Here is a 25,458-nt window from a genome sequence, read left to right as displayed (position 1 = left end):
ACCTTTAACCGCTCGACTCGACGAATCGACGAGTTTTCTCGAACGGCGCGACGAGATTTACCGGAACCCAGGAGTTTCGTTGTGCCATCTCTTTGACCGTGGACGTGTAACTTTAACACGGTGTTCGCAATCGCTTACCACGTTTTCTTTCCTGCAGCGTTGCATGCCGTCGGACGACGAGGAACACCGGCAGCTGTTCAATCTTATCCAAAAGATGCTAGAGTACGAGCCGTCCCAAAGGATAGTCCTGAAGGACGCTCTAGCGCATCCGTTCTTCGATGCTCTACCAGCACACCAGAGATTACCGGATCCCCGTGCAGCTGGGGACTCCCAGCAACCACACGAACGATCACACTCTCTCTCCCGATGAAGCTAGGAAAGGGACCGACTTCCCTACTGGACAGACACTCCATTGACGACGACACTACTGCTTTACGTCACTGTTCCGACATCGTCGCTAAGTCTGACGAAACTGTATTTTCCTCCCGAGAATGTGATTCGATGACGTCGGTCGAGAGTCGCACGATAATCGTTTGGCAATCGAGAAATTGAGAAAAACCGTGCGAAATTTTTATGCACGCGAGAGAAAAATTGTTCGGATAATCCGATTATCGGTCATAAATATCGAGAAGAAATTTGTTCGGTCGACGCAACGTGAAATAAAAGGAAAGCAGTAGTGAAAATGGTGCTGTGGAACTCGGACTCGATTGAGAATACGTTTGTACAACGGATCGATCGCTGATGCATCATCGTTCTCGTTTCCGTTGGCAGGCAACCGAATGAGGGTAGATAGCTAAATTACTGACGAGATCCCTGTGACTGGCGCGAATCGGCCAGTGTGTCTGCTCAGTGTAGCGTAACAGAGTCCCAAACCGATTGTGTAAACATTTTCTAAAGAAAACGCTCCTTCTGTACATTTTATTCTTTAATTTTATTACGATGTTATGATGCAACAAAGTTTGGCGTAAAAAAAAGGTCACAGTTTATACTCTTGTTTGTCATAGATTGATGACCACGACGTGTTTAGTAGTAAGAATCAGATTAGCGGTAAGCCAAGTAAATATACGCGTATGTGTTGAGATGAATAAAGTGACGACGGGAGAGAAAGAGAGAGAGAGAAAGGTCGAGCGAGAGAGAGAGAGAAAGGGAGAGAATGCAAGTGAAAAAGAGAGGGAGTGCGTGAGAACGAAGTCTTTTGAGGAAGGAACGCCAATTCATCGTAGTTGAAGAAGATCAAGAAGACGGATAAATGTTGTAACGGTTTCGGAAAACCGCAAGATGAGCATTTTCGAAAATACCGTTCGATGTATGTTCTTTTCCCGCATCGAGACGATTCGAAGAGTCGTGCGTCCTTTTTATTCGGCGCGTATGTGAATATTTTGTTAAATTGTCTCGCGTTGTTGCGAACAATCATGTGTGTTTTAATGATTTCAATCAAGTCTTGCAAAAATTGAAAGGAAGGTGGAACGATTTTCATTACTTTTACCGGGTACCTATGATTAATTTATCATTAACGATGATAATTTATATGCGTGTACCGCATATTTGATCTTTTCGAAGAAGAAGAAGAAGGAACCTCTGCTTTTCGTTTGTGTAATCGAGGTATGAACAACAACAAAAACACGCATGGAATCGTGAGGTAAATAACGAGGCTTCGACGCTCATGTTTGCCCGTATTTGCTGTTCAATTCTTGTACACACGACATGACCGAAGTTCAAAGGATAATCCTGCTGCTCGCATAAAGATGGAAATTAAGTCTTAAGCACCGGAAAAGAAACTGCTGTCTCGAGTAGCAATAAAAACACATTTCTTTCAAATAATCATACGAACTTTTTATTAATTCAACCAGTTGATTTAAGCTTCATCCCAATAATAATTTAACGCGATCGACGACTCACACGAACGGAAACACCGATATTTGCCTTAGTATGCAACACTCACGCAACATATATCCTCTCTTACACACGTGCACGGAACTCGTTAATCGGCTACATACGATCCTGCTCAACAGGTTATCTCTCGGAATCTAATGCCGAATAAAAAAAAAAGAAAATGTTGTGAAACACGCGACATGCGAGTATTCAACATATTTGGATTTTATCGGAAGCGATACCTAACAGTCGGAAGATTTATAATCGTCGACATATCGTTTTCATAGTTAAAACCGTGCGCCCGACTGAATTACTGAGGCCAGGCGTATACCGGGGGTACAGACGGTTTGTAACATGTGTCGTACAGTTGTGCCTCGATGAACTCCTTGAGATCTTTCGGCTCCGGATAAACCGATGCAAGCTCTGCGAATAAAAATATACGATGACGGCGATGAATACGACCGAAATCATTTTACGCGAACATTACCGAACAAAATTCAAGAAATTCTCTTACTGTTCTCGTAGGCGTATTTCGCGACCTCGACGGCTATCTTCAACGAACACTTCTGAATGTCCTGCAACGGTGGATACAGGTTTCCAGAGTCCAAGTCTTCTTGCGAGACTATGTCGGCCAACTTTCTGGCAGACACTAGGAACACTTCTTCAGGAATTGTGCGCATACCGACGCATATAACTCCCAACGCAACGCCGGGGAAGATGTAGCTGTTGTTCCCTTGGCCAGGGTTGAAAGTCTTGCCTTCGTAGGTCACCGGAGAGAAAGGCGATCCACTGGCAAATATGCATTTTCCCTAAAAGTTTGCAAGTTTATCGGATAACCGGAAAAGCAGACTTTAACTCCGACAGCTTCGATCGGCGGTAGCTTGGTAGTTACGCGTTTACCTTCGTAGCAACGTACGCTTCCTCGGCGGTACATTCTGCTTTGCTGGTCGGATTGCTGAGGGCGAAAATCACCGGTTTGTCGTTGTTCTTTCCCATTTCTTCCAGGATTTCGGTCGTGAAAGCGCCGCCCACCGCGGCAGCGCCAATGAGAACCGTTGGTTTCGCTGTTTTCACCACCTCCAACAACGTGTCGATTGGCGCATCGCCACGTGCAAAGTGCAACTTATGTTCGGTTATCCCACCGCTTGGACGGTCCTTCACGATCAATCCTTTCGAGTCTACCATCCATATCTTGCTCTTGGCTTGCTCCTCGGTGACGCCTTCGTCCATCATTGCCATCGCGCACAGCCACGCGATACCCAACGATGCCTGTCAAACGGTTATATTATCGGTATTTTTACATTTTTTCAGTTAACAGTTTCCGATTCTAAAAATCCGCGTTAATAACATTCTGATTTTCTGTTTACAACGAGCAATCTTCGAAGACGGTTACCTCCCCGGCACCCTGGAAAACGATCGTGTTGTCCGAAAGTTTCGTGCCTGTGACACGAAGGGACGCCAACAAGCCGGCGACAGCGACCGAAGCAGTTCCTTGGATGTCGTCGTTGAAGGTGCAGTAGCGATCGCGATACTTGCTCAGTAACCTGAACGCATTGGCATTGCCGAAATCCTCGAATTGAATCAGAGTATTTTGACCGTATCGTTTGACCACTGCGCTCATGAGCTCGTCCACGAAGTCGTTGTACTCCTGGCCAGTGACGCGTCTGTGTCTGTGGCCGATGTAGAGCGGATCGTCCAACAAAAGCTGAAAGACACAGGATACCAGTTTAAGATGATGCACCCTCCGAAACTTCTAGTCTAGTCTTCCACGGTGGAACAAACAATTCCGCTGGCAACTACGCCATCAACCTTGGTCGTTGCAACCGCGTTTATGCAACGTAATTGAAGCTTGATTGCGGTTGAAATAATAAAGCCTCGATTGCGAGTCCTTCCCGACGGTTAAGCGAGGTCCGATTATAGTAACAGTAGTAGTTTAGAGGCTGCTAGACCAGTCGAAACGACAAATTTCAGAAATTTGATCTTAACACATTAAAGGCGGGGGATCTTGACGAAAGTATGCTAGGTAACGCGGCGACCGCCCCGCCTCGTTTTTCGTCCTAGAGCGGACGATATTTTGTGTGATCATAAAAAACTTTAGACTTAAAAAAGTTTATTTAAACTCTTAAAACTAAAAGAGCTCTAAACACTAATTACAAAAAATGTTTTAAAGTACATATTTATGAGAAGTCGTGATAAATCGTAGTACTACGACTCCCGCCTTTAATGTGTTAATACATAAGCGATTCCGATAATCTACAAATAATTGCTTAACGCGACGTAATCGTTTTCAACGATATCTCGGAGCGTAATGGGCCGATTTGAACGCGAACGCGACGCTCACCTGAGTATTCGTTCCGACATCCAAAGTGATGGGAAGACACTGGTTAGGCTTGATGCCAGCCAACGCGGTGTACAGGGACAGCTTGCCGATGGGGATTCCCATGCCGTACGCCCCCAAATCGCCCAAACCAAGTATTCTTTCTCCGTCCGTAACGACGATGGCGCGCACATCGTGTTCCGGCCAATTTTTCAAAACGTCGTACACGTGTCCCTTGTCGTGTATGCTGATGAACAAACCACGGGGTCTACGGTAGATCAAACCGAACTTTTGACAAGCCAGACCCACCGTGGGAGTGTACACCAGAGGCATCATTTTCGCTACATCGTCTCCTAGCAAACGGTAGAACAGTTTCTCGTTCCTATCCTGTAGAACGGTGTCCTCGTTAATATTTACGTTGTTCCGTCCTGGACGGATCAACACCGAATAATCTGTCAGGTCACTTGAGGACCTACGGGGTCTAAACTACGACCCCGAGAAAAGGTGCCTGACAGACCAATAAAATAAACCGAACCCTACGGGACAAGGTTCAAATATTTCGGATTTACAACGACGACCCGCTGTAACGACATTTTTTTACCGTTTGCTTTACCGGTTAGAACCGGTAAAGTAAAAAAAAGGGAAATAGTTTTATTGCTGTACTTTAGCCGGAGACCCAAGGTGGTCTCCAACTGCCTTCCGTCGACTTGCCCTTTTTTCAAGGCCCTAGAGCAACGTCTTCGGAAGTGGGGGCAGGTTGGGGGTGAAGCCAATCAGGCTCCAAAAATTGGCCGCACAAAATTGACTCCACCCCGAGCAAGTCAACCTGCAACCCAAAATTTGTCGAGACGGTCAGTCTTGTCGGTAACTCTCACGAGAGATGGTCAATCACTCTCACGCACAACTGTAAACCCCTGGACCTTCTTCAAATAAACTGTGTTGCCTTGCGTTTTCAACCTAGTTTAAACCTTTTTTACAAATCAACTTCACCGCCATTAAGTTGACGTTGGAGGCGCAGCATTTGGAGGAGCAACCTTCAATCTAAGCACCGTACGATACATTCGTACGGCCCTAACATACGTTTCGATGAAAACTGCGAAGCGCGCTCGCGGATCCTACTTACGAGTAGACCTATCAGATAGATGTACTTCGATAGATCGTCGGGATAACGATCGAGATTCAGACGACACAGCTCCAATTGTTCGTCCTGAGTTTTCACGACCGCTGGCAGGAGACCGTGTATACCCAGGGTTTGCCTCTCCTCGATGGTAAATGCCATCCCCTGAAACAAAACGAGAATTTTCTAGTTTCTATTTTTTCCCAATCGTTTCAACATGCGCGAGTATAAAAAACACAATTTTTATCTTTCGTAAAACTATTTTACCTTCGAGTGGGTGTATAAATTAAGCGTACCGCGTACACACGTACGAACGTATGAAAGAAAAATTCGTCATTCGAATTATATACGGTTTTTAGGATATCCTGGCACCGTGACCTTGGCCGACATTACGTTGCCCGACGAAATGGGTTCACGAGGAAATTCTTGCGAGCCGCGAGCGAACGCGAGTGAAAGGCGATCAGCTGTTCTCCGGCTCGACTTTACGTCACGAACGGGCACATCCAGGTTGGAATTTATTCAACGACCGCGCGTTTCACCTTCGACAATGTTTCAAACTGTCTGAAATTTGCCGAGGCAACGTCTCATCGCCGAATGTATTTTTCAAAGCGAACTACAGTTATCGTGCGCCAACCGACGCAACGTTCGGCACCGTGAGATTACGTTCTCTCGGATGCACGGTGTTTCGTTAGCACGAAATTAACCGGCCACGTTGATAAACACGATTTCGTTAAATTTCTTCGATCAAAAATTTGAAGCAGTTCTAACTTTTTATTTTAGATCGTCCAACGTTTAGAGCGAACTCCACGATCTTGGTGAATCGCGACGGAATTGCGAGCGAACGAAATTCGGTAATCCTTGACACGAATAACGAACGAGTATAATAATAAGTAGCAAAGAGACAAAGAAACGCGCTGTTCACGGGAATCAACGAGTGCCCCCAGGATGTACCGATATGTATATTTATGATCCGCATCCAATTTAGACGGAGACTCGTTTACAGATTACGAATCGTGCCGACATGCTTCGGGCACTTGAAACTTGAGACGACGAGGGCACTTCGATAAATCACGTTAGCCGCGATAAGCAACGTACAACATGCAAGCGGATTACGAGCTATCGCGGTCTTTGCTCAATCGTCGTCGTATCCATTGTACATTTTAATAACAAACTTTATCGCATTATCATCGGATCGTGTATTCTTAGCCGCGATCGAGACTTTATTTTCCTCTTATGTTCAGAAAACAAACAAACGTCGCGGCGGCTCGTACAATCATAAATACAGCATTTAATTGTACCGTTCTTATTTCAAATATAATACGTAACGTCACCGCCGGTTTTCGCGTCGTTCGACAGCGAGAACCCGACAGGTGTAGCAACATCGATACACATACATATTTCTATCGAGTTGCTAATTCGATTCGCGAAGTCTATTGCACACGGCCTCGATATCGGTCTCGATATCGTGCAACAAAATAGATGTTGCACATACACCGTCCGCGTTGTCGAAGGTAGATTATGTAATTGCTTTTATTGATTTTCCGTCGTCGAAACCAACGTTCGAATCCGACTTCCGAACAATAATAGCAGCAGCAAAACACGTTCGCGATCGAATAGTGGCGATGCTCGAAATTTTTAGATTAAATTTCTCCTTCGAGCTTCGTCGCGATTGAAAAATATCTCCGAGTTCGTTCGTACAATATCGAGATACGCAATCGGATAAATCATTTTTTCGATCGAGGAAGAAGAGCCCTTGGTCGATAATTAACACGTTGAATGCCACGCCGGTTTTGCAGAAATTGTCCGTGGCGACACGATGAATTTTCTTTTATGCGATACATATAATGTTGAAACATTATCTGCAATAGATAAGTTACAGTGTATAACCATGTTTGACATGTTAACGGCGACGGGGATCACAGTTTGAAACGACGATGGTAATAATACAAAATTTTAGATATTGACATTTGTTTGAAATTATATATATTTCTATCAATTTGGGCGCGCCGGTCACCGGTGGCCCCCATGGCGCCACCGCCAAGTTAAGTGCCGGTCACCGGTGACCCTCATGACATCACAGCCAAGTTAAGCGCCGGTCACTGATGACCCCCATGACATCACAGCCAAGTTAAGCGCCGGTCACCGGTGACCCCCATGACGTCACCGCCAAGTTAAGTGCCGGTCACCGATGGCCCCCACGGCGTGACCGCCAAGTTAAGCGCCGGTCACCGGTGGCCCCCACGGCGTCACCGCCAAGTTAAGTGCCGGTTACCGGTGCCCCCCACAGCGTCACCGCCAAGTTAAGTGCCGGCCACCGGCGACCCCCATGACGTCACCGCCAAGTTAAGTGCCGGTTACCGGTGACCCCCATGACGTCACCGCCAAGTTAAGTGCCGGTCACCGGTGGTCCCCACGACGTCACCGCCAAGTTAAGTGCCGGTCACCTGTGACCCCCACGGCAGCCAACGTGTTAAATAACGATCGACGAACTATTTTTTAACCGCGTTCCACGGACGCGCCGAAAGAATTATATACGCGCGTATGCGCGTACACATGTAGATCGCACGAAAATTAAGTTCATCGGTCGATCGAGCCGTCCGACACCGTTGATAGCGTCGTCCGCATCGTTCCCTATCCCGGTGAACACGAATTTCTGTCGCCGACGAGTCGTGCCTCTTCGTGCAACCAAGACCGTTGTTATCTGTTTCGTTTTTTCTTTATTCGTACGAATCTTCGAAACCGGGATTTCTTTCGCATCGCATTACAACAAACAACGAGTTCAACGACTCGCGATCGTCTGACCTTGTCAGTCGGAGATTTTGGAACGAGCGCGTTCAATTGATTTTCGATGTTCGATACTCGCGATTGAAGAAATAAACAGAAAGAACGTAAGAGGCATAGCATAGCGTAGCATCGACATCGGTCTTTTCGCGACGGCTGCGGGATAACCTTGAGGATCGTATACATATTTGCGACACGTAAATCTGATAAATTGCCTCCATTGTTTTCCCTCGACGTTTAAAAACTATTCGCTGTGCAGAATTTGCAAAGGTAAACGAGTGCGTTTAAAAAGCTACTTACGACAACAACCGTGTGGAAACGCTGGTGACAGCGTCCGTACAATACGCGTACGTAGAAAAACGGATCGATTCGTTGCACGACAAAACGTGGTCGATCGGTAAAAATAAGACGCCCATCCGTTTCTTTCTTGCATCGGGTTGCGCGCGAATTTGTCTGCAAGTTGACATTTTCGACGATTTCGAGCATCTCCGACGCAGCACCGCCTCTCATAAAAGATTCCATCGGCCAACGTGCTGTTTTGCGACCGACGGTGACCAGTTGGAAAGGTCAAAGCACCCGTCGAAAGTAGTACTTTTCCACCGACAACGAGTCACCGGGGGACTGGGGTCGTTGACAATGATGCGAACGAATTGGCTAGACCCGTCATCGACACCAGCGATTCACGTTCGGTTGTCGTAGCAAGCATAAACGAAGATCCATACGAAGAAACGTGTGCTCTTCGACGAAATGATATTTTCCAAAATCCGAATGCTTCCTCGATTCGATTCCTCGGCTTCGGTTCTCGACGTATTCGAAAATTAAGCGATGTACAGATTTGCGCAGATTTGCGACAACGTTGCTGTCGCGGAAACGATCGCGCGGTTACAGGATCGATCCGCGTGTCGCGAGAGAAGATCGTTGTCGCGGTCGGGGAATAAAATACGAAAAATCGAGCGAGTCGATCGCGGGCTGGAACCTCGGCGACGCTGCGACACAACGACTCGTTCTCTTTCCTTGAAAGCTTATCGTCGCGTCGCGCCGCGAATTGGATCACCATGCACGCATTATCATTAACAACCGAATTATCTTTCGATCGCTTTGTTCTCGAAAACTTCCACGATTCGGGGGACGCGTCGGAGTTGTTCGAACCGCCGCGCGACCATCTGCCTAATCCGCTGAAGAGACTCTTTATCCTGTTATCCGGCTAAGCGAGCGTTAAACGAGCTTCGCTCGGAAACGACGGACCCCTGCACGTTTTATTGGGATTCCGGCTTGGATTATTTCTTAACCCTCTGTGGGCAGAATTTTTTTTATGAAAAAATTTATGCAACGGAAAATCAACGATTACAAATCTATATATGCAGATTAAAAAGAAATTTACCACTTTAAATAATTTTATTGTAATATATTAATTCACTTTGTAACTTTGAAGTAACAGCGGCTTGCAACGTTTGAATTTTTGTGCATAGAAGCTCGAGCGTGAAATTCCGTAAAACAGTTTGAATTTGGCGTTAAACATCGATGTACGTTGCATTTGGAACTGGTTGCCAAATAGTTTTTTGTGGTCCCGAATTTTCCTTGTCCGACGATAATTCGGTACTAAATTCATCGTCGCCGTCGATAATATTTACGCGTCGTCTGGTAAATGCTACCGGATGATCTTCATCGGACTCAGAATCCGATAAAGAATCTTCGGATCTATTACCGCTAATGCGTCTAATTCTAGTTCCTCTTTTAGTTTTATATGATTTTGTATCCATATTTTTGGGGTATTCGATATATAAATTTGAAAGTAGAAGAAAACACAACTATTATCCTAAATACACTCGAATCTACCACAATATCCCAATGTAACCTGAAAGTTACAAAACTGTATCATATACAAATAGTAACAAAATGATTATTGAAATGCAAATAAATAAATTGTTATCGATATACGAATCCAGAGATATTATATACGCTTTTTTTTTATTTAGTAAACACCGACGAAAGCACAAATGATCTCAATTGCACGAAATGGTCCCTTTGGTTTCTGTCTGCAGACAACTTGCAAGGTATTTGCTTTGACATTTCAGATTGATGGTGCTGCCAACCGTCATCGATATTGTTATTTGTTAATGCAGAGGCATTATATAATTAAGACGTATACATCATTTTGTGAAAAAAAACTAAAACTATTATTAAAATGTGGATACATTAGCTTGTGACTTGAAAGTTACATGGGCCCATAGAGGATTAACCCCTTAATGCACAATTTAAAAAAAAAAAACCGACCAAAAAAAATCAATTTTTTTTATCTAAGAAAATACATATTTGGACCTTAATTTCAATAAATATTTAAAAAAAATGCAAAAATGACTAAAAATTCAATAAAAATAGTGGATAAATAATTATAGTGAATATTGAATCGCATTGCAGATCGAATTTTGTACCCATCGTACTGTTTTTCATATATTCGAATCTGAACATTTTAGCGACATAGGTTGCGACGCCGACCGTATATATACGGATCTGCACATTTTGGCCGGTTTTGCACGCCCGTGTTAATACGTTTCTGCGCGTTAAGGGGTTAAACGAATACGATATCGATTCTTTTTCTCGAAAGTTTTATTTTTACTTTTATTCGAGAGAAGGTGTATGCACGAAACGACCGAGCGACCAAGAGACCGGCGACTGAAAATTCGCCTGCTTATTTACCCTTTTTGGTGCGGTCTTCTCCGCCAGTCGAAGACGGTCGTTCGTCGCGTTTTACATCGTATACGCGATACTGGGATCGCTAACGGTCGGAGCACGACGTGTTCTAACGACACCGGCGACGATGTATCGCGATATCTATAATATATAGTTTACATCACCGTCGGTGCGCGCTGACGGAACCGGCGGAAATGTAAACTGATATTTTCGAATCTCGGTCTTAACACATTAAAGGCGGGGGATCTTGACGAAAGTATGCTAGGCAACGCGGCGACCGCCCCGCCTCGTTTTTCGTCCTAGAGCGGGCGATATTTTGTGTAATCATAAAAAAATTTGGACTTAAAAAGGTTTATTTAAACCCTTAAAACTAAAAGAAATATTAAAAAAGAACTAAACACTAATTACAAAAAATGTTTTAAAGTACATATTTATGAGAAGTCGAGATACTCCCGCCTTTAACGTGTTAAGTAAACCGTAGATTATATATATATAATTTTTGTGTCCGAGGCTAAAGTTCCTTTTTCAACGCGTTTCGATATCTAATCGTATTTTTCTCCGTTGAAATTTTAGAATTACGCGAACGTTCGATTCGGATATAATTTTACGCGGATACAGATTTTTCTTATTATTAAAACTCGAAACGGTAACGATCGAGACACGCCGACTCTCTCGACTTCGATCGAATATTTAGCCTAAACAAAATCTGCGACCACGCAGTCGAGCGCAACGATTCTCTCGGACAAAAACCCGGTTCACCCCTATCCCGACCTTCTCGCACAACTCCATAGTTCTCCGACCTTTCCTAGCTCGTTGCCCCCTTTTCAAGCACTTCGTTGTTCGCGGCACCCCCTCTGCGAAATAGATCCCTACCGTAGAAATTGCCGAGCGTGATTCCGTGCAAATTTTTCAACCCCGAAAATAGACCGCGGACTCTCGCGCGAAGATAAAGAGTCTCGTCGTCGCGAGGAATAGAGCAGAAATAAAACTATCGTTCCTCGTCGAATAATTGGCATCGTTCGTCAAAGGACTCTACGATATTCTCTCCGCGTATATTCCTACTGCGATCAAAAATACGTGTGAAATCCGCGAAGCAACCCTTCCGAGAGAACAATTTTCATCGAAGAAACGCGATCGCGCTAGAATTTCCGTCGAGCGGCTACAGAATCGCGATTCGGACATCCTCCGCCAAACCCAAACCCAAATCGAACGCGAAAAAAGTGCCGCGTCGGGTTCGAAGCGCCGGCTACTCCGCCCTCGAAGGAAAGGTGCGCGTGCATCGTGTTCGGGGTGCAACAACGCGGCCGTGGAACGGACGAGAGAGAGAGAGAGAGAGAGAGAGAGAGAGAGAGAGAGAGACTACCGAGAAATATGTACAGATCAAAGGAATACCCTTCCATCCAGAGCGAGCAACGGCTCCGGAACGCGTATCGTTCTGTGCGAGTCCGGCACAAGGTCCCACCAATCCGTGTCCATCATCGATGGTTCCTTTCAACGTTCGAGCTCCGGTCCCGTCCCGGGTCCCATGTCAAACAATCGGTCGTGGAAACGGTTGCCAGGGTCCTCGAGTCGAGTCCCAGCGATCGCGACCCTTCGTCTGCCAACGCGGATCAATACGCGACCCCGGGAGTTCTTCGCCGCGATGCAAGACACCGACGCGACCTACTGCAAGAATCGGCAAGGTTGCCCGCTCGCGTACACTCCGACTTGGCAAATTTTCTTTTTCAAATTGTCGATTCGTCGTTTAACACATTCCGTGCCACGTGTACCATCGATGGTACACGCTTGCATGTTTACTTAGTGAACTGAACAAATTGTTAACAAGAAATTTAGAACCGAAGAATCAATTTCCACCGCAAGAATGGGCGTTGATAAGTTTTTGTTACGTTGTTATGTGTACGAGAATTAATAATTGCACGTAATACATCAAGTTTTAGTAAAATATCAAAGTGTGAAGATTCGAGTAAAAAAAGCTCGGCACGGAACGTGTTAACACGTTGACTGCCACGCGTATTTACAACAAAATCTTCTACAGGCCACCCGTGCCGCTATAGGAAGCGTGCGCTGTTAATTCGTGTCTGTTTCTGTTCCTGCATGAACAGTTGGAATCTTCGCCGAGTACCGAATGGTATAACTTAAAATCTCTGCCCTTATATTTTTCAATAATGAAAAGAGATCGGATTGCCCGGAAGGAGAAGCATAAATAGAATTACATCGTCAGATTCTGATTCGCATACTGATAAATACAATCTTGGTGATAATGAATGTTATGAAGATACTATCGACGGGATTTTACGAGAATCGGTCATGGAAGAAGAAAGAAATGTTGATGATACCGAGGAAGCTACAGTTCAAATGAAAGCTCAAATAAAAGATACGAAATGGACCGATCAGAGGCACGAGCAAATCTGAAAAAACCAACAACTTTTTGTCCAAGCTGTCCTGATCAACCTCAACTTTGCAGAGAATGTTTTAATGTTATACACTGCGAATAATCTTTTTAATAAACCATTTTTATAAGAATTCAATAGTTTCATTACCTTCTGTAAAATATTTGTGCAAATATTTTCGGAAATTCTTTGTAAGTAGTCGAATCAGCGTCACCCGAATTACGGGTGACGTGGTCTGATGAGAACTTTTGCTGTCACCCGAATACGGGTGACGCGGCAGTCAACGTGTTAATTATCTATTCGGGTAACCATCTTTCGTACCCGTTTCGAAAACTCGAGCTGCAAATCCTACGATTTATTTTCGTCGGGAATCGCGCAGTCGGATACGCGTGTCGCGATTAGCTCGCAGCGTGACGCGACAATATCGTAGAACAGTGGTCGGGTTTACGAGGCCGAGGGAGTTCGTGGAATTCGTTTGTACCACGGTAACGCGTCCGGATCTATTCCCGTTACGTTTCCCTAGAAATTGTCTTCCTTCGCGCGCGAGCTCCGGTCACGCAATTGCGACAGGATGTGTCTTTCGCTCGGCTAATGGCGGAGATAAGTCGCGGCGATAAGGCTCTGTCCATTGGCCGCAAAGCCAGCTACGCGTGTTAGAATGATTCCTTGCATAAAGAGAATTCGCGATCGCTCGTTGAAAATTTTGAGAAGACCATCGAGCGATTTTGGACCTGGGCCAGGCGAACACCGTCGGGAACCACGGAAAAGTTCGACGACCTCGCACCGTTCGAGCGAACCGATCCCGAAGCTCGCGCGTTCTATCGTATCGTCGAGTACCGATAACGCGCATCCAGCGGAATACGGAAACGAGCACGGTGGGATGATTCGAGCGTCGACGCAAAGATAGAAAATTTCCACGGCACCGAGAGAAACAAATACGCGTGTACACGCGGATCGGCGACTAACGGGATAGTTTACGCAGAGACAATTACGAAGCGTCCGCTTCGAGGAAACGCGACTCGTGCCACACCGTACACGCGTTCATCGTAACATTCCACGGAGATTTCGCAATCGGAATCGAATGTTTCCACGTGGAACATTCGGCGGACGCTTCGCGGAGTCATCGAGAAAATCGAGTCCGAGGTTCGACCGCGGATCTTTTTTACTTCGAAAAAATTGATTTTAGATTCGACGGTTGCACGCGTTCGATTCCGAGCGAACAAACAATGACCGGGACACGTATAATGTACCTCGGAACAACCGTTGATCTACATGTCATTAGTTTCGTCGAACGCGTCACCGAATATATACATATATATGTATATATACACCGCTGACGCAAAAGTAGCACGAGCATATCAAATTGAACGAAGTACGGCGGATCGACCGAACACTGGTCGAGATCGCGGTACTTTAGCGACAATCGCTGTACGAGGTGGACGAACGATGCGTTCACACGGTATACGTATAATTATACGACCAAAAAAGTACAGTCGCGTTCGCAGTGTCCCAGCGACGCGCGTGGAACGTTCGTAGAAACTACCATGCTGCTAAACGATATTAACCCTTTGCACTCGAAGTCAAATTAACGGAAAATTTAATATAATTTTTGTGACCTACTGTATTTCCATTTTATATAACCTGATGCATTTTATACGTATGAAATTGAACTTTGCGATTGATGCAACAAGTTATCCCTTCAACAGTTCTTCAAATGTGAAGAAATTCGATTAATAAAATTATTTTCAAGCGTGACATAACAATCTTTAATGGCGCCTTAGAGTCGCCATTCGAGTGGAAAGGGTTAACGCGTTGAATGCCACGCCGGTTTTACAGAAATTGTCCGTGGCGTCACGATGAATTTTCTTTCATGCGATACATATAATGTTGAAATATTATCTGCAATAGATAAGTCACACAGTGTATAACCATGTTTGACACGTTAATTGCGACAGGGGTCACCGTTTGAATCGACGATGGTAATAATACAAAATTTTAGATACTGACATTTGTTTTAACACGTTGGCTGCCGTGGGGGTCACCGGTGACCGGCACTCGACTTGGCTACAGCGCCGTGGGGGCCACCGGTGACCGGCGACGCGACGAATAGTTAAAATACATAATTAGGGTAAACATCGATACTTATAAATTTCTAAACAATGCCATTGTTTCTGTAATGCTTTGAAGAAATTAATGCCGTACAGAACATGCAAAAATAATTTTATTAATACAAGGAAATATACATGTTATTTGTGCGCATAACGATGAAACACATTGAAACACGGTAGGCACAGAAAAGGTGAGCCAGAACAGTCAGCACAATATGTTCTTAGTGCAATTCTTTGCTCTCATTCTTCCTAGCTATTTTGCATTTTTTTCATAACACAATTTGCAAAATCGTCTTATATTTCGCATTCTTCCCGGTTCCCTTTTAAGTTCATGGCGACGTTTTTTCTGTAGGTAATTGCTTGGTGAAGTGCAATCTTCATCGTTAGAACATTTCACTAAATACATCGCTAACTTCATCCTAAACTCGGAGATTGAAATATAATCGCAAAAATGGTCTGCGGCGCCTTGGGGGTCACCGGTGACCCCCGCCACGACAAATGCATAAAACAAGTTTATACGACTAAACTTATCTGCAGTAAATAATATTTCAACATAATATGCATCGCATAATGAACAATTCATGTTGGCGCCTTGGGCAAGTCACGTAAAATTCGCGCGGCAGCCAACGTGTTAAATTATATATATTTCTATCAATTTGGGAGCGCCGGTCACCGGTGGCCCCCGTGGCGTCACCGTCAGGTTAAGTGCCGGTCACCGGTGACCCCCGTGGTTTTACGTCGGTTTTACGTTCGGATAGTGACATTGACACCACTCTCTGGCCGAATATTGCAAATATCTCCGCAATAACTGCAAAACGGATATTTCTACAACCGAAGCCCAGTCGTTTGGTCTTTTTGGAATCTAAATTTTCCACTTGTGAACTCTGCACACTTCGATATTAACCCTTTGCACTCGAATGGCGACTCTAAGGCGCCACTAAAAATTGGTGTACTATTTTTCAAAATCATTCTGAGAGCATCGGACTCGTTTCTACTTGAAAAGAAACTATTAAAATTGCATTGTACTTGTCAACAGGCTCAATTTCATGCGCATAAGTCGCAATAAATTCTATAAAATAGAACTACAGTACATCAGAAATCATGTTTTGGATTTCGAATTCGAATAGCTTCGACCGCAAAGGGTTAAAGCGTCAGTTTTGGTCGATGTAAACCTCTAAAACTAATATACGTATATAGTTTTCTTCTATGCGTGGGTCGTCATAGTGTGCGGCGATCTTAAACTCGAACCATCGATTAATACTCGTATGCTATCCAGAGGTGTGACAAGCACAGCGGTACTCGAGAGTGCCTCCGTATCTTTTTATTTCGTCATCTTCGGCCGTGACGTACGCGACCGTGACGTTCGTTAAACTCCGATCCCCGTGAAAGCGAATTTCATGGAATCCCGGCGACTACGTGACCGATCGAACGAACCACGATATTAAAGGATTACGGTTGCCCGTTGCTTCGGCGCTACCATATGCCGATGCACCGATATAAATTCGTTAAAAATACACCAAACAAAAAATATCTCTCGAACTGCAAAAAAATTAGAAAAGACGTCGCGTTCCTCGCGGGGGTCTGTCGCGTCTCTCGTTTATTCGGTAATCGATCGTTCGAAACGATAGACGGAGCTCTCGACGTTCGCCGAAGGATCGCTGCTCCAAAAAGTCCGGTAGCACCGAAAGTCCGATGAAAATCGAGGGTAAAAATTCAAATCGAAATTCTTCGAGCTCCGACAAAGTAGAAGTTGCACGAAAATATGTTACAGCGAAGACACGAAAGTACCGGCGAGTCGGCCGCGCGCAACGACAGCAGCGTTTAAAATACGAACACTCGCGACGAAAGAACGAGCAACGGACGATGGATAATTTCCATCGATTTCCGTGGGAAAGTTTACGATTCGCCGGCCCAGCGGCCACGCCGAGGCGACGACGGGCGATCCGTCCGTCCGAATTTCCGCGTCGGCTCGAACTGTCATCGTTTATTTTCGGCCCCGCGCCCTTTAAACGCCGCTGTCAATCTACGCGTGCAACGTACGCGTATACGCGAACGCGTGAACGAGCGATTCCGGGCGGAGACGAAGAGACGAGCACGGAGCACGCCGCTGCTAGACGTCGAACCGTCGACGCGATCGCCGCGGAGAAGCTCGAAAGACGATCCGAAGCTCGCATCGAATAGAGAGCGGCACGTAAAGCCGGGCGTACCTTGTTCAATTGGGGGTTCTTCAGATGATCCATGCCGCGAATCATGCCGGCGCACAGGGCATCGCCGTTTCCTCGACTGCCAAGCTGATCCCTCTCGAGGCTCGACATGCTCGGAGATTTGCCGTTGCAGACTGACCGACTACTGCCGTGGATCCTGCGAACGACGGGCAAGGTTTAAGCCTGACGGGGAAAAATGTCGGTACGGCAGAACGGAACGCGGCGGCGGCGGTGTCCGTGTCGAAACTGTCGAGCGAAGGTGCGGTTAGGGGCGTGGGGTGGAGTGGTATCGTCGCGTATCAAGCTCATGAAGCAACACGGCGGCGAACTTTGGCTTTCCTTTATTCGTCGCGAGAGAGATTCCGACCGCGACTCGGCTCGCGGTGACCGCTCGCGAATTGATAAACCGACAGGACACAATTGATATTTTACATAACGGACGGCCATCGCGGTGGGGCGGGCGAGCGAGCGACGATTAGGCGCGGGGATGTTCGCGCGCGGTCTCGCCGAATCGTGCGCTGCGATTACCGGTACGAAACGAGATCGGCCTTATCCGAGTTTGCCTGAAAACGATTTGATCGTTCCCGAAGGCGATGGCGCGCGCCGCTTTCGTTACACCACTGGCTTGCTACGACTGCGGCTAACTCGAAGCAAATGCGAGCGCAAGCGCGAGCGCGCAGTCGCGCGTCTTCGCCCGTCGCGGAGCATCGCGCGAGCATCGGACGAGCATCGGACGACTAATACATATTCCATCCGGCCGTGAACGAATAATCTATGTACGCGCCACGCGTAGCCGGTAGCGAGAAATTCGTAGAGCCGGTCGCGCGTCGATGCTGCAACGTTTCTTTCCCACGTATAAAACGATATCGACCGGAGAGAACGAGACCCCACCCCTGTTCGAAGACCTAGCGGATCGGAGCTGCGATCGAAGCTCGACGTACGGGGAACCGGCGTTTCGGCAGCTCGAGACGCGAATATTATAATTATATAGTATTAATATTCGTTTTATTAACCCTTTGCACTCGAAGTTTTTTTTGAGTCATATTACCAGCAACTCGAAGCCATTTTAGTGAAAAGATCATATTCACATGTAAGTTCATGATATAAGTATTAAAAGAAAAGTCATCGTTGTATGTTATTATTTTTTTAATTGTTTATGGATACAAACGTCATTTGTCACCAACAGCGAAACATCCTATAACTAATTTTTACGATTTGTTTTTGTTCTTACGTTAAAAACTGAAAATTATTTGCATTGTCTCCGTAGCGGGGAGCTCTCGAGTTTGAAGACAAATTTTAAATGGCTCCGCTCCGGAGCCCTCGAGTGCAAAGGGTTAATATTTTATTAACCCTTTGGCCTATAACCACGAGTCTGACTCGTGGTGAAAAATTTGTGCCATAAGCGAAAACCACGAGTCTGACTCGCGGTAAAGAATTCGTGCCATAAACGAAAGCCACGAGTCAGACTCGTGATAAAGAATTTGTGCAAATTTGTGCAAAAACAAATTATTTTTGTCAACCGATCAATCGATTATGATTGCACTCCAGACGTCTTAAAATTACTATTTGTACCTAAACATTGTTTAGTATTTCGCAATTCCTTTCGTTGCACTGAAATACATATGTCATGAAAGGTACACATTTTGCGCCAGTTCGGGTACACGGCTGAACAGTTGAATGGCACGGCGCGCGACCGATTTTCTTGTTTACTATAGCTCGCGCAATTGGCAGATATCGTGTAGGCCAAGGGGTTGATATTTATATTATATAATATTATTATATAATATTAACCCTTCGCACTCGAATGGCGACTCCGAGGCGCCGCTAAAAATTGGTGTACCATTTTTCAAAATCATTCTAAGAGCATCGGACTCGTTTCTACTTGAAAAGAAAACTATTCAAATTGCATTGTACTTGTCAACAGGCTCAATCTCATGCGCATAAGTCGCAATAAATTATATAAAATAGAACTACCGTAAATCAGAAGTCATGTTTTGGATTTCGAATTCGAATAGCTTCGCGACCGCAAAGGGTTAATATCTTATACCGAACACACGACGAGTTTCGTCCGTCTCGTTGTCGGTAATCGGTGATCGGAATTCGTCGTTCGAAGAGTCGTTTCGAGGCGTTTGTTCGAGAGTTCGACGAGAGCTTGCGTTACGAGCACGAAATGTCAGCTCGGTAGGTAGTTGCCGATAATAGCGATAAACTTTTGCCAAATTATCGAAGAGTCCGGAGAGAGAGGGGGTTCATCGAGAATCGACGGATTCGTCCAAACGATCGCTGTCGCGCGCGAGTTCCGAGGAACGAACTGCACCGATTGCCCGCGGATCGACGAAAGCTTTACCGACCGACACGGCTGATGCGATACGCGTCGATGTATACGCGTAGAACGACGGTATAATCGCAACACGCTGTTCGCGACACAAATTCGAATCGTGCACAAATTGTCCAGAAACAATCGCCGACGGCGCGGAAGTTCAGCTTTCCGACGCGACGTTCGCGATGAATCGGGATCCGCGTATTCGCGCGCGCGCGCGTTGTTCGCCGCGGTTTACCTGGGGCGCAGCTGATCGCGCGGCAAGGTGCAAGGTTCGAGGTCTTTCGTAGCGGAACGCGAGTGGCTCGACCGACGGAGAGCCGAAACGGATTGACGGCCGAACCGTTTCAGGAAACGTCTCGAGGACATGGTCGCGATTTTTTGCGAGCGACGCCTCTCGGCCGATACGACATCGCTCGATAAACTGTTGCGATCATCGTCTGAACCGAGTTTAACAACGCAAGATTACTCAGTTACACGGTTACGTCATACCGATAAGTTGCTAGACGCGCGTTCACGTGGTGTATCAGGCGTGCAACACTGAACGAACTCGCGCCACCGGACATTTTTTTCACGCTCGGCCCCGAAGAACCCCGCTTCTTCGTTCTCGCGGAACCAGAGTTTACGGCATCGAACAGTCGAATAATAATAACAGTCGAATTGTCGAATTGTCGAATTGTCGCTACGTCGATACTCGTCCCCGAAGAATTCGAGACTGGAGACCCGTACTCTCTCGAAAAGAGCGAATTAACGTCGAATCAGGATCGGAAGCAACGATGCCGGTGTTGTTAAAAGTGCCGCGAGATACGTTTATGGATTTACGTACACGCTGCTCGAACGATCGATGTTAACACGTTGGCTGCCGCGCGAATTTTACGTGGCTTGCCCAAGGCGCCAACATGAATTTTTCATTATGCGATGCATATTATGTTGAAATATTATTTACAGCAGATAAGTTTAGTTGTATAAACTTGTTTTATGCATTTTTCGTGGCGCATTGTAATAAATTACAATTATTATAATATTATATTATTTAAAAATTTATGCGTATCGATGTTTACCCTAATTATGGATTTTAACTATTCGTCGCGTCGCCGGTCACCGGTGGCCCCCACGGCGCCAAAATTTTTTAGATATTCACATTTGTTTGAAATTATGTATATTTCTATCGATTTGGGCGCGCCGGTCACCGGTGGCCCCCATGGCGTCGCCGCCAAGTCGAGTGCCGGTCACCGGTGACCCCCGTGGCATTCAACGTGTTAATAGAGGACGTTCGGGTATTAACACGTTGGCTGCCGTGGGGATCACCGGTGACCGGCACTCGACTTGGCGGCGACGCTATGGGGGCCACCGGTGACCGGCGCGCCCAAATCGATAGAAATATACATAATTTCAAACAAATGTGAATATCTAAAATTTTGTCGTAGTAATACGATTTATCTCGACTGTAGCTTAAAGGCGAGAGTCGTAGTAATACGATTTACCTCGACTGTAGCTTAAAGGCGAGAGTCGTAGTAATACGATTTATCTCGACTGTGGCTTAAAGGCGGGAGTCGTATTAGTACGCTAGACATCAAAAAGCACAACTTAATTCGGATAGAAAATGAAGGCAAAAAGCTATATGCCCAACGAAACTGCGTAGTTTGAGCGGCACATAAAAAAAGAAAGTTGACTTGCTTCAAATGCGAGTTTTGCAATGCGCCTCTTCACCGTGGCGAGTGTTATCAACGTTATCACACTCATAAAAAATACTAGATTCTTCTCATAAATATGTACTTTAAAACATTTCTTTGTAATCAGCGTTTAGTTCTTTTTTAATATTTCTTTCAGTTTTAAGAGTTTGAATAAACTTTCTTAAGTCTAAATTTTGTTACGATTACACAAAATATCGCCCGCTCTAGGACGAAAAACGAGGCGGGGCGGTCGCCGCGTTACCTAGCATACTTTCGTCAAGATCCCCCGCCTTTAATGTGATAACATGTCAAACATGATTATACACTGTCACTTATCTGTCGCAGATAATATTTCAACATTATATGTATCGCATAAATGAAAATTCCCCGTGACGCCACGGACAATTTCTGTAAAACCGGCGTGGCATTCAACGCGTTAAATTTCATGATGTACTCGACGAGGCGCTATCCGCGCGAGGCAGTTACGGTTACAATTACTACAACAACACCGAAAAAACCGTGATAATGTAATCGTGAGACTGTTTAATGATTTCACTGCCGACCAAGCAGAACTTGAAACTTTTTCTCTTTGCACATGTCGTACGATGGTACACAGATCACAGGTCAGTAACCTGTTATCATCGTATGATCTGCGGTGGAAATAAACGCGACGGCGTCGCGAAATTTCAACTTCGCGGCGAATCGGGCGAATGCGCGAAATTCTGTTGTCCGCCGACCGTGATAATCGCCGACGCGCAGGACGTTTGTTTTTCCGCGCGTTTCAGCGAACGCGTTGTTGCAACGAGCCGGTCGATTCGCGGTCGCCATTTACGGCTGAAATCGTCGCGCGCGCGCGCGACGAACGGGAAAGAAAAGCCAATTTCACGGAGGTTGATCACGAGTCGTTGCGCGTTTCCGAGTATTTCGATCGTCGGAGATACGTACGTAATCGGATCGACGTTCTGGAAATTTCCGTCGGAATATCGCGCGTACATTTTTTCAATGTAGAAAACATCGAAGAAAAATCGTTCGGACAATTTTGATCGGAGAATCGATCGAAATAAGTACGCGCGTAGACATTTGCGTGTACGGTACACGGAGACGGTGTATGTTCGTAATTGAAATTTGTACGCGCGACGCGTATCGATTCCTGCTTGCCGTCAAATTTCGTTCGCCGCGAATCGAGTATACCCGCTGGATGCTGTCGGTACGATAGATCGCGACAACGGAACGGTAAGAGGCATATTAAAAAGTCCGACTCCGGCGTTTTACGAATTCGATGCCGTTCGATGGTACACGCACTCGTACACGGGATTCGAATAGAATTCCAGATTTTCCATGATCGTAGCTGCATCGAGTCGTTTCGACGACAAATTTTCTATCGTCGTCGGTTCTCGTCGAAAGCATCGTTTCGTTCGATCGCGAATAAATCGAGCCGTCCAATTTGCAAACACTAGAGAATAGAAATCGGTTCCCACCTTTCAACCGACCTATCGACCACGACGCGACATAAGCATACCGTGAAATCCTATAAATAGCGAATGCTGCAATTGCGCGAAGTCGACGGTTTGCGAAATAAAAATCAACGAACGATTCGTTTGAATGACCTGTTTACGAAAAGTTTGTTTAAACGCGAGCCGCGCGAAATAACGAGCCCGGGTAATCCGGGTTCAGCGAATTGCAAAGATTCGCGGTATCCTTTGTTTTGTCCGAAGCGTCGGATAAGATAACGTTCCGATTCGTCCGGTTGCTTTTCGTGAATCGGTCGCGCGTAAAAAGAAGAACGTTGCGCGTATACGATCGTCCGCGGGAAGATAAGAACGAGAGTATCGGATAAAGGAAACCGTCTCTCGTACGTTTGCACATAATAGAACGCGTGCATTCCTTCCATTCCTTTCCAACGATCGCATAGTCGGAAATACTATGCAACGTCGGCGCGACAAATCGTAAATTTAGTAATTATTTTAATAATATAATAAAATTATAATTCAAATTTAATAACTTTAGAACGCGCGTCGACCGATGCCCCCCCGTTCTTGGTTCTCCGAAGCAAAGTTTAGAAGTTCGTCACTTACATCTTGCAAGTTCGTTGTTTGTTACGGGCATCCTTCGAATGCGGGCTTCCCATCGCGAATGAAACGAATTCGACCTGCGATTCACAACGAGAAAACTCAACAGAAACTATAGTCCATAATTGAATGGAAACTGCAGGACCCGATTCGGGGAAAACGATGCACACCGTGTCGCGCGCAGAAACGGAACGATACGGATCTCCTGTACGGAGCTACCGTGGTTCGCTCTATCTATCCTATGTATGTACGTATAAATCGATCCTTCCGATCGCGAGCAGATCGCAAACCTGACTGAGGCGCGCGCGAACCAACTAAAGAATGCGTACCGCTGCCAGTTTAACGAAGGATCGTGGTGGTAGAAATCGGCCTTAAGGCCGACGTTTTTGGGGCAGAAAGCGATTTCGATCTCGAGGAAAGCCGTGTAATTGTGCAATAAAACGGTCCGCTATGAAAAGTGAACGTTACGATTTGGCCCTGTAAATAAATCTCCGGTGTTTCCAGCCATTTCTCTCTCTCTCTCTCTCTCTCTCTCCCTCCCCCCCCCCCTCTCTCTCTCTCTCTCTCTCTCTCTCTCTCCCTCTGTGTGTGTGTGTGTGTTCCGAGCACCATGAAGTTCAATTAAACCAAACAGTTTCACGCTAACGAGACGGGACGAAACGAGACGTCTTGATCGATGAGCGTCTTTTGGGTCGTTACGGGTTCGTAATTAACTGGCCAGTAGAAAACTGCGCCCCCGTGTAGCATCTCTCGAAAAAAATTCTACTTATCCGGATGTACGAGGCATAGTTTTAAATCGTGCACTCGATAGAAAGCGTCAGATTCTGATACTTCTCAAGGTGAGATCACCACCTGCTGCGTGCTTTCCTCTTTTGTAACGAACGATTCTCTCGGAACAGCTGATTCATCTAGAACTGGAACACCTCGAATCATTGTCGAGACAATGCCTATGATATACGGTTATAAAAGCTGTTCAACGCGCAGTTTAGGTCTTTCGGTTGATGGTAAAATGATCAAATAATTTCGTTTCGGATCGCAGGAAAGGATCGTTCAGATTTTCTTAGCGAGAAGCTCGACGATCGAACGTTCTTTATCGATGGGGGTGAAGCGTTGTCGAGCGTGCGTTTCATAATTTCCGAAGTACGCGCACAACGAGATAGGTGAGCGATCGTTCGTTGACCTCTCGGCGGCGATGTTTTTACCCCGCCGCGTAATCGAGAAACTAACTTCAAAAATATCCGATATTCTCGCAGAGGTCGCGCGACTCCGATTTCGATGGGGATAAAACGGAATTCGCGGGTTATCGTTATCGCGGAGCGTCGCTCGTCGATAGAATGGTTCGGTGGATCACTATGGCGCGTGCGGAGGTCGGCGTTGCGAGACGACCCGCTTATCGAACGTTACCGTAGACGTTCCGCCCGCGATTCGTTGCCTGTAAATATTTACACCGAAAGAGAGTTGACGCGCAGCGTATAATCGCGTACACAATACGCGCGTTACTCACTCTCTACCGAAACTTCCAGCGATGATCCGCGTCCTGCTCGAGTTTCCCGAACATCCGAGTCTACCGAAGAATGCAACCGTTTAAGATTCCTGCGATTACGATCAAATCGGCGACTTACTTTGCGCAATCCATCGTTCGAATTTTCTAAACAACGCGACAGCTACGGAGATACGACATTAGCTATCGATCTTTTGTTTTTGCGATTCTAAACGACACGATGTTTAGGCCGTTCGTATACGTGTACATGCGTAGATTTGCGATTGTTTCGTTCGGTTACTATTCCCTAGCTATATACCGATTCGAGTAACTATACGTAGAATAATAACAACACAAATTATAACATTTCGAAGTTTTTACAATTATATTTTCCAATTGGAACACCTTTAACACACGTTGAATGCCACGCCGGTTT

The 25,458-nt window shown here is 45.8% G+C and overlaps 2 protein-coding genes and 1 long non-coding RNA gene across 8 annotated transcripts in view; 1 reads left to right on the top strand and 2 right to left on the bottom strand.

Annotated features, from left to right (window-relative positions):
- The window catches only part of Doa (CDC like kinase darkener of apricot), a 31,768-nt gene extending 29,947 nt beyond the window's left edge, over positions 1-1,821 (top strand). For all 4 annotated transcript variants that reach the window (XM_033466515.2, XM_033466513.2, XM_076520554.1 and 1 more), the window contains one exon: positions 158-1,821. In XM_033466515.2, the coding sequence (XP_033322406.2) occupies positions 158-370 (213 nt within the window). In that variant the 3' untranslated portion in view covers positions 371-1,821. The remainder of the gene's footprint in view (positions 1-157) is intronic.
- On the bottom strand, positions 1,808-23,840 carry Men (NADP-dependent malic enzyme). 3 transcript variants are annotated; one of them, XM_076520557.1, is made up of 8 exons: positions 23,549-23,840; positions 17,484-17,637; positions 5,313-5,471; positions 4,214-4,576; positions 3,266-3,577; positions 2,773-3,141; positions 2,387-2,681; positions 1,808-2,295 (listed from the first exon to the last, which is right to left on the bottom strand). In XM_076520557.1, the coding sequence occupies exons 1-8, from the start codon at positions 23,599-23,601 to the stop codon at positions 2,183-2,185; spliced, it is 1,818 nt and encodes a 605-aa protein (XP_076376672.1). In that variant the 5' UTR covers positions 23,602-23,840; the 3' UTR covers positions 1,808-2,182. The 3 variants fall into 3 exon arrangements, with proteins under 3 accessions (XP_076376672.1, XP_076376671.1, XP_076376670.1); XM_076520556.1 differs by lacking the exon at positions 23,549-23,840 and adding an exon at positions 20,039-20,212; XM_076520555.1 differs by lacking the exon at positions 23,549-23,840 and adding an exon at positions 18,009-18,214.
- Positions 6,479-17,453, bottom strand: LOC143259202 (uncharacterized). The gene is made up of 2 exons (XR_013033047.1): positions 13,490-17,453; positions 6,479-12,443 (listed from the first exon to the last, which is right to left on the bottom strand). It is a non-coding gene; the product is annotated as an uncharacterized LOC143259202 (long non-coding RNA).
- Positions 23,841-25,458: the final 1,618 nt, after the last annotated feature.

The sequence above is a fragment of the Megalopta genalis genome, chromosome 3, assembly GCF_051020955.1.
Source record: "Megalopta genalis isolate 19385.01 chromosome 3, iyMegGena1_principal, whole genome shotgun sequence".
Lineage (NCBI taxonomy): Eukaryota > Metazoa > Arthropoda > Insecta > Hymenoptera > Halictidae > Megalopta > Megalopta genalis.
Note: the sequence above shows the minus strand (reverse complement) of the source record. Positions and strands in the feature narration are given on the sequence as shown.